Genomic DNA, 17,500 nt, shown 5'->3' on the forward strand with positions numbered 1-17,500 from the left:
TGTGTGTGTGTGTGTGTAAGGTGTCTGAATCTGCGTCTGTCTATCCGCGTGCATGAGTGCACACGCTTACTATTCTGCAATAATCTCGCAGTTTCTGCACACTCAATATTCAAACTAAGCTTTTGTGCAACATTTAGCCTCTCCGTCTGTGCTATCTTGTTTGGTGTTCACTTAAACACAGTATTGATGAAATTATATGCAACAAAACGCTGCAAATAGCGGTTACATAAATGAGCGGGATGTGCATAGACGAAGCTCTAACTGGAGAGATAGATATTGTTTTAACACACATTTTTGTATTCACTATTTTAAAGCGCGGACATATTAAGATTGAATCTGCTGAATCGAATATGAAGGAAATGTAGCCCTATACGCAGAACACTGCATATAACTGTTTATAACTAAGATAGTAAAGAGAGAGAAAGAGAGAGAGAGAGAGAGAGAGAGAGAGAGAGAGAGGGGGGGGAGAGCAAAAGAGAGAGAGAGAGAGGGGAGAGCGAAAGAGAGAGAGAGAGGGGGAGGGGGGAGAAAGAGAGGGAGAGAGAGAGAAAGACAGAGAGAGAGAGAGAGAGAGAGAGAGAGAGAGAGAGAGAGAGAGAGGGAGAGAGAGAGAAAGACAGAGACAGAGAGACAGAGAGAGAGAGAGAGAGAGAGAGAGAGGGAGAGAGAGAGAAAGACAGAGACAGAGAGACAGAGAGAGAGAGAGACAGACAGACAGACAGACAGACAGACAGACAGACAGACAGACAGACAGACACATAATTTCGAATCAGACACAACAGGCGCTCAGTCGATACCAAGCGCAAATTTAAAGTCTTTTGTCTTGTGCCCGCTATTTATTATTACACGTGTGCGGGGTACCCACAGCGCTGCTATAGACATGTCACGTCCTTCAGTGTCGTCCGAGTCCTCTTCATTTATAATGTTGCTCATTGTTGTATATCTGCTGCAAATTGCAAATGCCATGATTCCCGGCAGCCATCACATTTCAACCTTGAAAGGCGAAGGTGCCGCCCCCTGGGAAGCAGACCCAAAGTACTGTTGGTACATGGGTCCAAACCTCATGATCAGATCTGCAATCAGAAAATCAGGCAATGATTGTGGTGCTGGCTGGTTTGATGGTTAGTGAACCAGTGGGTAGTTTGTACACATGTAGAGAAATACAGACATAAGAGAAAAAGAGAGACTGAGACAGACAGACAGACAGACAGATTGACAGCCAGGCAAAAAGGATACGCACTGACACAACCACACAAACACGCATTCGTACTCACATATGCACTCTTTCTTTAATTCTCTCTCTTAAAACACACACACACACACACACACACACACACACACACACACACACACACACACCACACACACACACATCAGTACACACACACACATACACACCACGCACACAAACACACACACACACACACACACACACGAACACACACACACACTCTCTTTCTCTCTCTCTCTCTCTCTCTCTCTCTCTCTCTCTCTCTCTCTCACCCTCTCGCTCTTTCTCCCATGCAATAATCATTAATTCAAAATCATAGCTATACACATTTTTGAAAACAGCCACATTCCAAAATGGCGCACACATCACCCTTGAACCAAACCATATCCCGCCTCAACCCATCCCCATCTCTCCCCCTCATCCCCAACAACCAAATGACAATTCTCAAAACAAAATTCACCACAACAATGTTCAATGCAAGTGCTAATCCCGACGTTTTGTGAAAAAAGGGTAGACAATGGGAAGTTGTTAGGAGGGGAAGGTGGTTTTGCCATTGAACGTTGCCGTGAGTCCTGGCGAGAAGGGGGAGATTCATAAGTGTTCATTATTATTATAATATTATTACGATGCAAGGCTACATGTCCCGCTATTTTTCTCACACGCTGGCGTAAGGAGTAGAACTGTACTTTTATCCCTCTTCGCCTCTTCCACCCCCCCACCCCCCCTCCCAATCTATTCCCCTTTCCGCTTCGATTTGAACCATGACGGGGCTTTACCAGGCATAGAAAGCAACCGTTCTAAACCCGAAGCCAGAATGACAATGCAACCATGGTTGTGTACGCAGAAGCAAAAAGCACTGACATTTTAAAAGTTGACGATGAACTTTGCAGTTCTAACTTAAAACAGCAAGACAGGTTAGTTTATAGAAACTAATTGATAGTTTATGAAACTTTTATGCACAGACAAGTATGCCTATTAACAAAACTAATGCGAATTTTAAATATGCAACTATGTGTGAGCGAAAGCAAAAAGTATAAGAATGTAAAGAATACAGCCTTCATGACGACAACATTTCAGATTTCTAAAAAAACCACGTATTCATAATACTGGATGGGAAATCTAAATTATTCAAGCATGTGCAAGCGAAAGCAAAACGTTTGAGAATTTGAGGGATACAGCTTGATGACAAAGAAATGTTGCTACAAAAGCTAAGCCCCTTGAAGTAAATACTAATACTACGAACATGCAAAATGGATTTCAATTTTCGACTTTACAATTTAAAAAATGTAGCCATAAAAGCTAATTTAATCAAAGCCGCAAGCGAACACAAATTCAAAGTATTCAACACTATGTGAGCGAAAGCAAGAAGAATGAAATAGGCTACCACGGAGCACAACTGGACGGCACAATTGTAGCGATAAGAATTATCAGATTTAATGTTAATTCCATGAGTCACAGTTTTTTGGGGACACAGCGACGTCAGACATGACAAGGACGTGTGTAATTAAAACAGACATGATGACAGTTAATAGGCCTGCGATGTCTCATTAATTTTGACGCAGGCCAACCGAAATAACTAACAATAGACGCATGACGTAAAACCATGTTAAAAATAATTCAAAATGAAAGCGTTCCTAAATAGAATGGACACAGACGAAATGCACAGCTAAGCCGCAGAACGTTCATAGAACCAAGACCGTGACTTACCTCGAGACGAAGATAAAATATTGCTTTGTTCTAACGTGGGCTTTCAGGGCGATCGAAGTGCTTTTTCGAGCTTATGTATCTCCTAAGATTATATGAAACATGTACCCGTGCTTTTTCCAATTGTTTTTCCATTGCTGGGATCAAAATGGTTCTCAAAACCTATCTCCTTTTCAAATTGGGTCGGAAGTAATACTCAACCTAGCTAATTATGCTAAAATGACATCTTCGTCAAAAGGTTTTGCTGGTTGTCTATTCCAAACGAATGGGCAGAGATGGAACCTTAAGGAAGGACGAAGGAAAAATAGAAAATAAATGGGCATTTGTTTCATGTAGGTTGTACATTTAATTGTTCTGTATACGATCTTTTGTAAAGGGCCTAGAGCCATAGGTTAGGCACTTAAACATGTCCTGTTAATATTATTATTAGTATGATTATTATTATTTTACAAAAATAGGTAGGAGGACGGGAGGGATATGGGGTGGGGAGAGCGAGAGCGAGAGAGAGAGAGAGAGAGAGAGAGAGAGAGAGAGAGAGAGAGAGAGAGAGAGAGAGAGAGAGAGAGAGAGAGAGAGAGAGAGTTAGATCATACACTAAAAGCAATGTTATACATACATAAGCACAAAGAACCAAACCAGCTATGAGTGTGGCGTTGAAATAGAAAGTAAAACAGCTTAGAAAAGCATCGTACATTACAAAAAGCATGCATCAAGCTGGTGACATGAATTAGTGGGGCTCGTATGTTGCAGACGCACTCATAAATCATTCACATCTTGCAACAAACATCATACTTGTGATATTGTTCCTTATAATTATCTAAGGGATTTCAGATACAGAGCCACTTCAGAAATCGTTTTTTTGTGTTTTTGATGGGGAATAAAAGGCTGCATTTACAGCAGACGAAATTCGTACCAAAAGCGCTCAGCAGTAAATATTCCCAACTCAGCAAATGTAAAATTCAATGGTTTACCATGCACCAGAAGTTGTCTGCTGATAACACATGCATGACATAAATACTCTTATGGGTATTTTTGTGTTCTGGTATTTAATTTGATCGTTTTTAGAATTTTATATATCCGCAGCATGAACATTCAAGATGGCGGCCTCCGCAACATTGCGTGTTTTGATTTGAGCGAAAACAACGTTTCTGAAGGTAAGTTTTCAAGAATACGCATCCATTCACCAATGTCACATCATTTTACTGTTTAATTCTCCCCTGGGGTCTGTTATTCATCGGGTGAAGCGCTGAAATGCAGAGACTTTGTTTACTCTTGCAATAGCTCATCAGCTGGATTGTGATGCTGATAGATCTAGATCTATATGTTGATTACAAGTAAGGAAATCATGATCGCCACGCTGGTGATTTTAAACAGATTAAACGAACTTTGAATAAAAGGCGAGGAGAAAGAGATTGTTCATGGTATGATAAATGATTAGTCTTGCCTACGTTAAGGACTTCCATAAGGTGGGGAGGGGTAGAGTCAAAAACTGAGTGAGGGTAGGCCAGATAGTAGGATGACCAGCTGGAGATAAAAACACTCCACTCCCCATGTCTTTACAGTGTTGTGATCAAACTTTCAAAGACGGTAGGTAACAGACAAAAGCATACAGTGTATGCTAATCAAATGAGATAAGTGGTTTTGAAAAATGAAGAGGTACCGCTCTTTTGAGTTTTACAATTTTGGTTTGTTGCTTGTTTCTCATCCTTTTGCTTATTTTAAGTTGACCGTGCATTGGTGTGAATTTTATTTTTACAGGATATATACAAGAGTTACACCACATACCGGTTCCTGGGAACAAGCGTTCTGCATTTATTCCGGTGCCACAGAAGGGAGCTGATTTCACTAGTACTACTGTATCAAGGTTTGTTACCTAATACATCTTAACAGTAAGATTTTGTTATTTGTATTAATTGGAACATGTTTGCACATCATTTGTAAGCGACCTCTGTGAATTTGATGGGTTTAACGTACGAACCCTCACTATGGTCAACATTCTGTTAGCGACTGTTTGAAGCGAATAAATGTAGCGGTCAGAAAGATTCCAGAATCAGTTGGGTCACTGGAAACTGTGTTTGTTTTTTTTTTTTTAACCTGAAACAGTGAGAATTATACGAATTCATGAAATACAATTTTCTTTCATTTTGGTCTGTTGTGTGAAGACTTGCTAACCCGGCTTTGACCGACTCTCTGAGATAGTAAACATTATTCAAATACATTCAAATAAAAATGTCACTTTTCATCTTTTGTGTGAAGGGTACCCCAGGCTGATTTCCTGCACCATGGATGTAGAGGAGGCCAGACAGTCTGCTTCTCATTCCAGCTGTGTTGCGTTTTTTTCTGCTCGTGAAGTGTATCGCCACATTGCCAAAGCCATTGGCCAAGAGAAGTCACCCTGTCTGCCCATTTTGCATAGCCTTACAGGCTGTGACACTATGTCGTTCTTCAATGGTATTGGGGAATCAGAAGGCTTGGGAAGTATGGCATGCATTTGAAGACGTCACTCAAACTTTCTTCAGGTTGTCTGCTCCTCTTTGCAAGCTGAGTACCACTGACAGGGCAGCACAAGAGCTTTTTGGTGTACATTTGTAGGACAAAACCAGCAACGTACTGGGTGCAGTGCTAGACGGTACCTCTTCAGTAAAAAGAGCTGCCAAATTGACCATAATCCCCTTACAAGTGAGGTGCTGCTGCAGGACATGAGATTGAGAAGAGCCATCTACCTATTAGACTTCCAAACTCTGTGGGCTGGCAGTTCAAGGCTGGAAAGTGGGAGTCATTCTCGACGAGCTTTCAAGAGGTATCCAGCGTGTGCCGAGAACTCATGAGGTGTGCCTGCAAGAAGAGCTGTACAACAAAACGCTGCAAATGCTGCTAAGAAGGACTGCAGAGCACAGCTCTCTGCAAATGTGCTTGCATGCCTGTGAAAACTGTCAGCATCTAAACTGTGCAAAAATATTATTGCACCCATTTTCATACCCCAAGTCAAACTTTTATTCCTGTGTCATTTTATTCAAACTGTCTATGCCATTAAAGGCTCGCATCTTCGCTATCTGGCACATTTTTGTTTAACATCATCATTTACGCCGTCAAAATAAGGATACCCTTGACGTGACAAAGAGATGTGACAAAAACTTCGGGTACCTTTTAAAAAGCCGACGACAATTCCTGAGGCACAACTGGGTCACTGTTGTATACGAAGAGAAAGTCAACTTGATTATCCATCCAGAACAGGTTGTTTTATTTCGCCATCTTGCATATTTCTAGTGTTGTGCCATTGTACCTACTGATGTATGTGTCGATCTCACGGATGAGATGTTTATGTGTCAAATTTGAGGGATACCCAAGTCCAAGTAGCAATGACCAAGTGGGTTGCGTTGAAACTTTCAGGAATGTGTGTCTACGCACGAGGCGTAGTTCAACCGTTTGAGTACACTTTCAAATCTTCACGAAATAATATTTTAAAAACTGCCACAGGTTTGTTGACTTACATCCCACATATTTTTGACTTCGCATGTATATATGACAGATGGTTGTTTCAAGTACTGCCAAAGTTTCTTTTGAGTATAGACACTTGCCGGAATGTGCTAGTTGTGTAAACACATGAGAACAAACAACGTTTTCGAAATACAGCGATTATGAATTTTAGTCGACTTTTGAGTTGATACATTACATTTTTATCAGTTTTATTTTGGGGGTACCCTTATTTGGGCGGCGGTCAAATAACCCATGTAAAGGCCACCTTTTATCTTAAAAGTGTTCCAGTTAGCCAAGTTGAGTGCCCTCAATAGCATACATTAAATATAAGAGCACAGGAGTGAATGTTTTCGTTTTGGTATGAAAATTGGTGCAATATATTTATTTTTGCACAGTTTAGGTAATCCACAAATTCTTCAACCCTGCCACCCACACCGTCCAATCAATCTCTGCACCAACAATACATGTATTGTTTTGTTTAAAAATGTGTTTGTGTTAGTTTCTATTGCAAGAGAATGTCTTGTAGCATCAAAAATGCCTAAATACCCTTTTATTGGCGGCCATTTTGAAAATTGTAAAAAAACTACTGATTTCTTAATTTTTTCACGGTGGCTCTGTATCAGGTTTTGTTAAGCAAAAGCAAATGTCCATTTACGCCAAATTTGCTGTTAATCACATGAAGTGAAATATGGCTAACATACCCAACCGTTTACACTGGCGGCCATTTTGAAAAATTGTTTAAAAACTACTCATTTTTTTATTTTTCGCGATGGCTCTGTATCAGGTTTTGTTAAGCACATAAAACTCTTCATATTTGCTTAATTTGGTGTTTGTCGCATGATTTGAATGATTTTGCAACATAGGAGCCCCACTAAATGCAACCCATATGCGAACATGTTGAAACTGTCAAAAAAGAAACACAGCATACTATTTCAAGATACATTTCAGGCGGCGCGACGCACAGCAACGCAACACCAAAAGGGAAGACAACACATTAAACCGAACATCCGTCTCCAGGAGAACAAGCCATGCTATAGAAGAAAGCCGCAGAGGTAAATTTAACATTACCAGCGAGAGGCACGAGAAAACAAATAGCTACATCTGTCGCGCCCGCAATGTTAGCCTCAAAGCGTACAAAGCACATCATTTATCGAGACTCCGTTGCTGGAGAAATACGCTCCGTTGCTAGAGAAATACGCTCTGTTGCTAGAGAAATACGCTCGGTTGCTAAACAAGCACGCAGAGTACACACCCGCAGTCTAAGAAGCAAGTCATGGGATGATTTGATGTATACGTACATTTTGACACAAAATGGAAGAGCACCGTGTTTTGTGCATGCCAGCTCTCCTTCAGCTCACGTTTACTGTCCATTCGTCTCTCAATGCCTCCGTACCTTTTACCGTGTTTCTGTATCTCTCCCTATCTCCGTCTGTTTTTCTCTTTCCCTGTCTGTCTTTTTCTTTCTGTCTTTCTCTTTTTCTCTCACTTCAGCTCAAACACGCAGGCCAAGACACGTAAATGCACAGAAAAACAGACAGACAGACAGACAGACAGACAGACAGACAGACAGACAGACAAACAGACAAACAGACAGACAGACAGACAGACAGACAGACAGACAGACAGACAGACAGACAGACAGACAGACAGACAGACAGACAGACAGACAGACAGACAGACAGACAGACAGACAGACAGACATTCAAAAAAAATCACGCTCACACACATATACCACGGACGATAGTTTCCATCACTTGATAACAATTTTATTGCTTATTGACTCATAACTGTTCCTCAACATGTCCCAAAAATCTAAAATTGTTAACAACTACAACAACAACAGCAACAACTCTACATCACACTTTTGACGGTTTTATTGATTTTTGTGGGAATGATGTTACTTTTTCAATGGCCAGTGACTTTACAGTATTTTAATCTTTCATTAAGTAGTCGACAGAAGGCTATTCATGTAAAACATCAGCCCTATCACAAAAACATGCAATGCTTTTGACTGTTATATCGAGAGGAGTTAACCATATCAACTGAGTGTTACAAATTAGAAAATCCTGCTCTAAATTGTTACACAGAAAAATACGACACAATGAAAGAAATAAGACAATTATTATACTATCACTAGAAATCCTATTCTTGAAATACAATTCATTCATACTATCAGGTGGGATTAGATATAGTCTTGAACAAATAAACCTAAACATTATGTTCTTTGATATATTTCTTCTTTTTTTCTTCTTCTTCGTTCGTGGGCTGAAACTCCCAAGTTCACTCATGTTTTTGCACACGTGAATTTTCACGTGTATGAACGTTTTTACCACGCCATTGAGGCAGCCATTCGCCGCTTTCGGGAGAAGAATGCTGGGTATTTTCATGTTTCTTTAACCCAACGAACTCTGACATGGCTTACATGATCTTTTCCGTGCGCACTTGGTCTTGTGCTTGCGTGTACACTCGAAGGGGAATAAGGCACTAGCAGGTCCGCACATAAGTTGACCTGGGAGATCGGAAAAAATCTCCACCCTTAACCCATCAGGCGGCCGGGATTTGAACGGGGTATGTTAAAATAATCTCAAAGAAAAAAACAAATGTCTCAAGTTTTTTGCTGTGACCGTTGGTAAGAGAGTCCAGTTTGACAAGAAAGTCCAGAGGGTGTAGGGTTAGGTGTCCACCACGGGTACAATCAGCTTCTTGGTACCATAGATCGTGTCATACCAGGGCCGATAGACAGTCAGGATATCTGTCACAATCAAACACATCCCACACTCAGTATAACCTGTTGGAGACGCCAGCGTTGAACGTTGTTTTTACAATTTAAAAAAAATCAAAGTAACTAGTACTTTTTTTATATTTAGTCAAGTTTTGACTAAATATTTTAACATCGAGGGGGAATCGAAACGAGGGTCGTGGTGTATTTGCGTGTGTGTGTGCGTGTGTGCGTGTGTGCGTGTGTGCGTGTGTGTGTGTGTGTGTCTGTGTGTGTGTGTAGAGCGATTCAGACTAAACTACTGGACCGATCTTTATGAAATTTGACATGAGAGTTCCTGGGTATGAAATCCCCATACTTTTTTTCATTTTGTTGATAAATGTCTTTGATGACGTCATATCCGGCTTTTCGTGAAAGTTGAGGCGGCACTGTCACGCCCTCATTTTTCAACCAATTTGGTTGAAATTTTGGTCAAGTAATCTTCGACAAAGCCCGGACTTCGGTATTGCATTTCAGCTTGGTGGCTTAAAAATTAATTAATGAGTTTGGTCATTACAAATCTGAAAATTGTAAAAAAAAATAAAAATTTATAAAACGATCCAAATTTACGTTTATCTTATTCTCCATCATTTGCTGATTCCAAAGACATATAAATATGTTATATTCGGATTAAAAACAAGCTCTGAAAATTAAATATATAAAAATTATTTTCAAAATTAAATTGTCCAAATCAATTTAAAAACACTGTCATCTTATTCCTTGTCGGTTCCTGATTCCAAAAACATATAGATATGATATGTTTGGATTAAAAACACGCTCAGAAAGTTAAAACAAAGAGAGGTACAGAAAAGCGTGCTATCCTTCTTAGCGCAACTACTACCCCGCTCTTCTTGTCAATTTCACTGCCTTTGCCATGAGCGGTGGACTGACGATGCTACGAGTATACGGTCTTGCTGAAAAATGGCATTGCGTTCAGTTTCATTCTGTGAGTTCGACAGCTACTTGACTAAATATTGTATTTTCGCCTTACGCGACTTGTTTTATAGTGCCCAAGAAGCCGAAACGTTGTTCAGGGCGATCAGTTGTAAAAGGTAAAGGGGAAAGGTGGGTGGTCCTATACCAGTTTTGGTCGTAGGGGAGCGAAGTGTTAGAGATTCGGATTCCAACTACTCCGTGGCCAGCTTTATGATGACAGTTCCCACTACTCTCTCCCTTGCTCGCTGCCTTTGCCTTTCCAATCCCTAAATAGGATCAGGTGCCCATTTCCAATCCCTCAATAGGGTCAGGTGCCCATTTCCAATCCCTAAATAGGGTCAGGTGCCCATTTCCAATCCCTAAATAGGGTCAGGTGCCCATTTCCAATCCCTAAATAGGGTCAGGTGCCCATTTCCAATCCCTCAATAGGGTCAGGTGCCCATTTCCAATCCCTAAATAGGGTCAGGTGCCCATTTCCAATCCCTAAATAGGGTCAGGTGCCCATTTCCAATCCCTAAATAGGGTCAGGTGCCCATTTCCAATCCCTAAATAGGGTCAGGTGCCCATTTCCAGCTGGGTGGACTGGAGAGCGCCTGGAAGAATGGAATATTTGTATTCGCCCCGGATCAGTTATAACTTGTGTTGAAAGTATTAAGTACAACACCTAATCGTTTTTGTCTAAACCCTGGTAGACGTTTGAGTGGTACGACCAAACGTAAGTTTGTTTGTTTGTTTGTTTGTTTGCTTAACGCCCAGCCGACCACGAAGGGCCATATCAGGGCGGTGCTGCTTTGACATATAACGTGCGCCACACACAAGACAGAAGTCGCAGCACAGGCTTCATGTCTCACCCAGTCACATTATTCTGACACCGGACCAACCAGTCCTAGCACTAACCCCATAATGCCAGACGCCAGGCGGAGCAGCCACTAGATTGCCAATTTTTAAGTCTTAGGTATGACCCGGCCGGGGTTCGAACCCACGACCTCCCGATCACGGGGCGGACGCCTTACCACTAGGCCAACCGTGCCGGTCCAAACGCAAGTAACTTTTAACTCCGGAGAAGCCTCAGTGACGCGCCACACTGACTTTTCAAGCTTGGCAGGTGTGCCGTGTGCACATTTTTCACACCTGTCAAATTCTGCTTTACACATTTTTCACACCTGTCAACTATTGTTTTGCACATTTTTCACACCTGTCAAGTTCTGTTTTACACATTTTCACACCTGTCAACTTCTGTTTTACACATTTTTTGCACCTGTCAACTACTGTTTTATACATTTTTCACACCTGTCAAGTTCTGTTTTACACATTTTTCACACCTGTCAACTTCTGTTTTTACACATTTTTCACACCTGTCAACTTCTGTTGAACACATTTTTCACACCTGTCAAGTTCTGTTTCACACATGTTTCACACCTGTCAAGTTTTGCTTTACACATTTTTTACACCTGTCAACTTCTGTTTTACACATTTTTCACACCTGTCAACTTCTGTTTTATACATTTTTCACACCTGTTGTACACATGTTTCACACCTGTCAAGTTTTGCTTTACACATTTTTTACACCTGTCAACTTCTGTTTTACACATTTTTCACACCTGTCAACTTCTGTTTTACTGCATTCATCGGTCATGTCCCGTGCTAGGTGCGTGACAATTTTAAGAAGAACGAGAGTTCAAACGAATATATTAAAGTGTGACGTTGAATATTGAGCATTGTTTGGGTATAAATTTGACTCTTCCTCTTAATCTGCAAATTGACGTGGACAGGGCTGAAACCGCAAAAGCTGGAAACAAATCTTTTTAACAGAAGATAGTACTAATCGTCCTTAACAACTTTTCTTCTTAAGCACTTTGTAAAAGTTACTTTGATTTTTTTTAAATTAGTAAAAAAAAACACGTCCCCCACCTACCCCTCAGTCAGATTATACGTGCACACAATTAGACACTCAAATGTTACAAGGAGTCAGGGTCCGCCTGGACAAGTTGTTGTGTTCGCTTTTGGACTGTTAAAATCACCTACAGTGGATTTCAACATACACGCCGCGGGCTTTGGGATGTTGGGTTGTGCGGTTGGGTGTGGTTTTGGTTGGGGCTCTAGGGAGCACGGGGGGGTCACAACCGCCACCAGAAGAGCGACAACCAAAACAAGAACAAACTTTAGCAACAAACTCAAAAGGCATGCAGTTAGTCAGACTATTATTTTAGTTTTTTAGTTTTACTTTCAACATGTTATTTTAACCGAAATCTTAGTCGTATTAATATAAAACAATATGAAAGCCACCATGGATAAACCTACCTTCAGTATATCAACACACACACACACACACACACACACGCACGCACGCACGCACGCTCTCACGCACACACACACACACGCACGCACGCACGCACGCACTCACACACATACACACGCACGCACACACACACACACATACACACAACACACATACACACACAACACACACACAACACACACACAACACACACACACACAACACACACACACATACGCACACACGCACGCACGTACGCACGCACGCACGCATTCACTCACGCACACACACACACACACACACACACACACACACACACACACACACATACACACACACACACACGCACACACACATACAATCTGAACAGCCGGTTAGTTTCAACAAATGTACGAAAATATAGATTACTACATTTCCTGTTAATTGCAAAGCCAAAACTATCCGATAAAGACAGCACGAGAAGACACAGACAAGGAGTTACAAGCATAACCCTTCCCATATCACTGACTAGTTGATTTTCACGTCCTCTTAGGACCTGCTGGCCTATCTTGGGACAGGTATACTATAGAGTTAGTATTTTATGTACAAAATCACACAGCATTAAAACAACGAGAAACAAGCATTCCCCTTCCCAAATCACTATAGCGTTCGATTGAAGCATACACCAAAGAATAGACAACGAGAAACAATTCCTTCCCAAATCACTGTACCGTTCGCCTGAAGCATAAACCCCAGAATAGACAACGAGAAACAATTCCTTCCCAAATCACTGTACCGTTCGCCTGAAGCATAAACCCCAGAACAGACAACGAGAAACAAGCATTACTCTTCCCAAATCACTGTACCGTTCGCCTGAAGCATAAACCCAAGAACAGACAACGAGAAACAAGCATTACCCTTCCCAAATCACTGTACCGTTCGTCGAACGCTGAAGAAGAAGAAGAAAACTGTACCGTTCGCCTGAAGCATAAACCCAAGAACAGACAACGAGAAACAAGCATTACCCTTCCCAAATCACTGTACCGTTCGCCTGAAGCATAAACCCAAGAACAGACAACGAGAAATAAGCATTACCCTTCCCAAATCACTGTACCGTTCGCCTGAAGCATAAACCCCAGAACAGACAACGAGAAACAAGCATTACCCTTCCCAAATCACTGTACCGTTCGCCTGAAGCATAAACCCAAGAACAGACAACGAGAAACAAGCATTACCCTTCCCAAATCACTGTACCGTTCGCCTGAAGCATAAACCCCAGAACAGACAACGAGAAACAAGCATTACCCTTCCCAAATCACTGTACCGTTCGCCTGAAGCATAAACCCCAGAACAGACAACGAGAAACAAGCATTCCCCTTCCCAAATCACTATAGCGTTCGATTGAAGCATACACCAAAGAATAGACAACGAGAAACAATTCCTTCCCAAATCACTGTACCGTTCGCCTGAAGCATAAACCCCAGAACAGACAACGAGAAACAAGCATTACTCTTCCCAAATCACTGTACCGTTTTAAGAGGCGGCGGCACACACAGACTGACAGAGTGGTTTGGTCAGAATGTTGCGTGTGGTTTATGCACGAAGACAAAGACACGCGAATACATGAGTTACTAATATACCTTCCCACTCTGACGCCATTTCACTGCAGTTCACACTTCTCATACAAAAAACAAACACATAAGAATACCCCAACATAAACTTTGTGTGATGGTTGAAAAAGGCCAACAGTTTGAAGAAAATAAATCTATGAGCTGACATTTTGCATTTGAGAGAATATCGGGCTAAACAAAAGTCTATTCAAAATCTACAACATAAAACAATAGTAAGCAGCTAGAGCACGAACTGAAGCAAAAGCTTATGTTACGTGACCCGAACAATACATCGTTACACAAACATTCACAGTGGTAGACATGGCAACAATAAACCAATAAACCAGGGGGAGATACAGAAGAAATCTAAATTTAAAAAAAAATGGGGGAAGAACATACCGGCAACCAAACAAGGGAAAAAGGGCAAAAGTGCGAGGGAAAGCGAGGGAAAGCAGGGCCGGACTACCGGGGGGGTTATGGGGGTTGCGCAACCCCCCCCCTAGCCTAAACATGTACCTTACTTATTTAATTTTTTTTTTATTATTGCTTATTTTATGCCGTTTCATGCAAGGAGCGACCATTTTCCTATCTCAGAATATGACCTACCCGTCAGCTTCAGGGGGCTTCGCCCCCTGACCCCCACAACGAGGGGGGGGTGGGTGGGTTCTAGGGTTTCCGGACCCCCACCCCCAGCCAAAAAATAAAAATATTGAATGAGGTATGCATTTCTTTATTTTACATTGAGTTTCAATTTTTGGGGTATTAATCAGTGACAAAATCTGCTGCCTGAAACTGGTAATGATCATCCTCAGAATGCACCAGATTGCACCATTTTGCATCCTTTTTTTCAAAATTTTCCGGGGGGGCATGCCCCCGGACCCTCCTAGCAAGCTAGGCGCTTCGCGCCGTCGGCTCGGCGCTTCGCGCCTTCACACCCATATCTTCACAATATACTTTTGAAAAAAACCAGTCATAAAATGAACTGATCCGCCCCTGCCGCCAGGGGGGACATCCCCCTGGGCCACCACTGGCAACCCCCCCCCTCCTCTTCGCCTAGTCCGGCCCTGGGAAAGTGCGAGGGAAAGCGAGGGAAAGAATATAGCCGCTTTGATAGATGCAGCACGAATTTTCAAAACAGTTCATAGATTTGTGTATGTGAGAATGTTGACGATCAAGGGTGGGTGGGTGTGGTTGGGTTCGCCGGGAGTACGGTAATATTGAGGTAGGGATTACAAAAATAAAGTATGTCCCCAATTCCCACACATTACGCCCAGCAGCTATGCTATTGACCAGTGATTGACACGCTCAAGTGGGTGACACGCTCAAGTGGGTGACTATATTGGCAGGGCATGCAAAGGTCTGCACTAGTTACACTATGGACAGTATGAGGAAGACATTACATTGAAGGGTTAATAACTTTGACCGTTTGCCTTCTCATGAATGCTTGGATACCATAACCTTGACCTTGACCATCTGCCTTCTACGTAAGGCTGGGGAACTAAATTAGGCTGATATGGTCTGCGGGTACGCCTTGTTTAGGGACGTCCGTGGTGGGTAGAAGTAGTTACATTCGACCCCAAGAGCCCAAGTAACGGCTTCGTACGTGTGGGGATACCTTAGAAGGCTATCGTGTTGGGCTGCATCGTGTTCATGTAGGGGTAGATGCGGTTGTAATCTATACAGAATAGACAACCAGACAACATGTCATAAACGTTGTAATTTATACAAAATAGACAAACATACATCATGCTATAAACGTTGTAATTTTATACAGAATAGACAACTACATAACACGTTATAGCAGATGTACGGTATACAGAATAGACACTCTGGCGTTGAGCTTGTAATCAATGCAGAATAGACAACCGGACAACATGCTATATTGATGTAATGTATTCAGAATAGACACACAGGCAACATGCCGTATAGATTGTAATCAATACAGAATAGACAAACAGACAACATGCTATAGAAGATGTAATCTATACAGAATAGACATCATGCTGTAGCAGATGTAATCAATACAAAATAGACAAACAGACAACAAGCTACAGAAGATGTAATCAACACAGAATAGACAAGCAGACAACATGCTATAGAAGATGTAATACAATTATACAGAATTGACATCATGCTGTAGCAGATGTAATCAACACAGAATAGACAAGCAGACAACATGCTATAGAAGATGTAATACAATTATACAGAATTGACAACAAGACAATATGCCGTAGAGATTGTAATCTATATACAGATAGGCAGGTACCTAGGTACATAGATAAACAAAACAAGAGAGAGAGAGAGAGAGAGAGAGAGAGAGAGAGAGAGAGAGAGAGAGAGAGAGAGAGAGAGAGAGAAACTGAAACTGAAACTGAACTTTATTACCAGAGAGAGAGAGAGAGAGGGGAGGGAGGGAGGGAGGGAGGGGGGGGGAGAGAGAGAGAGAGAGAGAGAGAGAGAGAGAGAGAGAGAGAGAGAGAGAGAGAGAGAGAGAGAGAGAGAGAGAGAGAGAGAGAGAGAGAGAAGCAAGTCGATTGAAAGTGATTTAGGTTAGCTGTAGGCTTTTAGCAGATGCAAAGTCTAGCAATGGTTAGCGTTTGCTTGGATTATCAGCTGGTTTCAAGTTTGCTGCTAGGTTGCAGCTATTTATACAGCTCCTAATAAGCATCGTATTGCTGTGTCAGCCACGCATGGACCTTCAGTGCTCGCCAGGGGCCACTCAATACTTTCAAGCATTTTTTCCCAGCTTCATTTAATTGTCCCTAGCAAATATTCGTTCCAGTTCAGAGATTGGCCCAACCGAGCAATCTTTCAAATCACGCATTTATTCCAACCAAGGACTTGTCCCAACCAAGTAATCTTTCAAATCAGCCATTTGTCCCAACTGAGGAATTGTCCTAACCAAGCAACTGGGAAATTGACCACTTCTCCTTGTTTGCAATTGAATGCTAGAATTGTCAGTAACCGATTCCAAGCTGTCATAAGTCGTCAATCTTGGGTTAAACTTGCTTGCTTTCATTTGTCAGTCTTAGGTTTGCCAGCCTGCCTTCAAAGTAGTATCAAATCGCTTGTATATGTCAGTCTTGGTTTAATCTAGCTTGCTTTAAGTTGTCAGTCATTGGCTTTGTTAGCTTGCTTTCAAATTAATACCAAATCGCTTCGATTTGTCAGTCATGGTTACCTATAGCTTGCTTTCATTTTTCAGGCTCGCTTTCATATAAGAACCAAATCGCTTTCAGTTGTCAGTTTTGGCTCAATCAGCTAATTGCTTTCAGCTGTCTTTGGCTTTACCAGTCTGCTTTTAAATTGTACCACATCGCATCCAATTGTCAGTCTTGGTTGGATAGAGTTTGCTTTCACTTGTCAGTCTGGGCCTAATTTGCCAGCCTGATTTCAAATAAGTACAAAGCAGCTTTCAGTTGCCAGTCTTGGCTTTATTAGCCTACTTTCAGAGGGAGACAGACAGAAAAACAGCCAACCAGCTAGCCAACCAGCCAGCCAGCCAGACAGACGGCCAAACACATAGC

The 17,500-nt window shown here is 41.8% G+C and overlaps 1 protein-coding gene across 4 annotated transcripts in view; it reads right to left on the bottom strand.

The window, feature by feature from the left end:
- Nucleotides 1-693: 693 nt before the first annotated feature.
- LOC138978934 (uncharacterized) overlaps nt 694-17,500 on the bottom strand; it is a 45,571-nt gene continuing 28,764 nt past the window's right edge. The window contains exons 5-6 of one of the 4 annotated variants that reach the window (XM_070351751.1): nt 15,589-15,648; nt 694-1,073 (exon numbers count right to left, since the gene is read on the bottom strand). In XM_070351751.1, coding sequence (XP_070207852.1) covers nt 15,590-15,648 — 59 coding nt within the window. In that variant the 3' untranslated portion in view covers nt 694-1,073; nt 15,589. Of the gene's footprint in view, nt 1,074-8,162; nt 9,165-15,588; nt 15,649-17,500 lie in introns of those variants that run through there. The other 3 variants (XM_070351752.1, XM_070351749.1, XM_070351750.1) reach the window with 3 other exon arrangements.

This window comes from Littorina saxatilis, linkage group LG10 (assembly GCF_037325665.1).
Source record: "Littorina saxatilis isolate snail1 linkage group LG10, US_GU_Lsax_2.0, whole genome shotgun sequence".
Lineage (NCBI taxonomy): Eukaryota > Metazoa > Mollusca > Gastropoda > Littorinimorpha > Littorinidae > Littorina > Littorina saxatilis.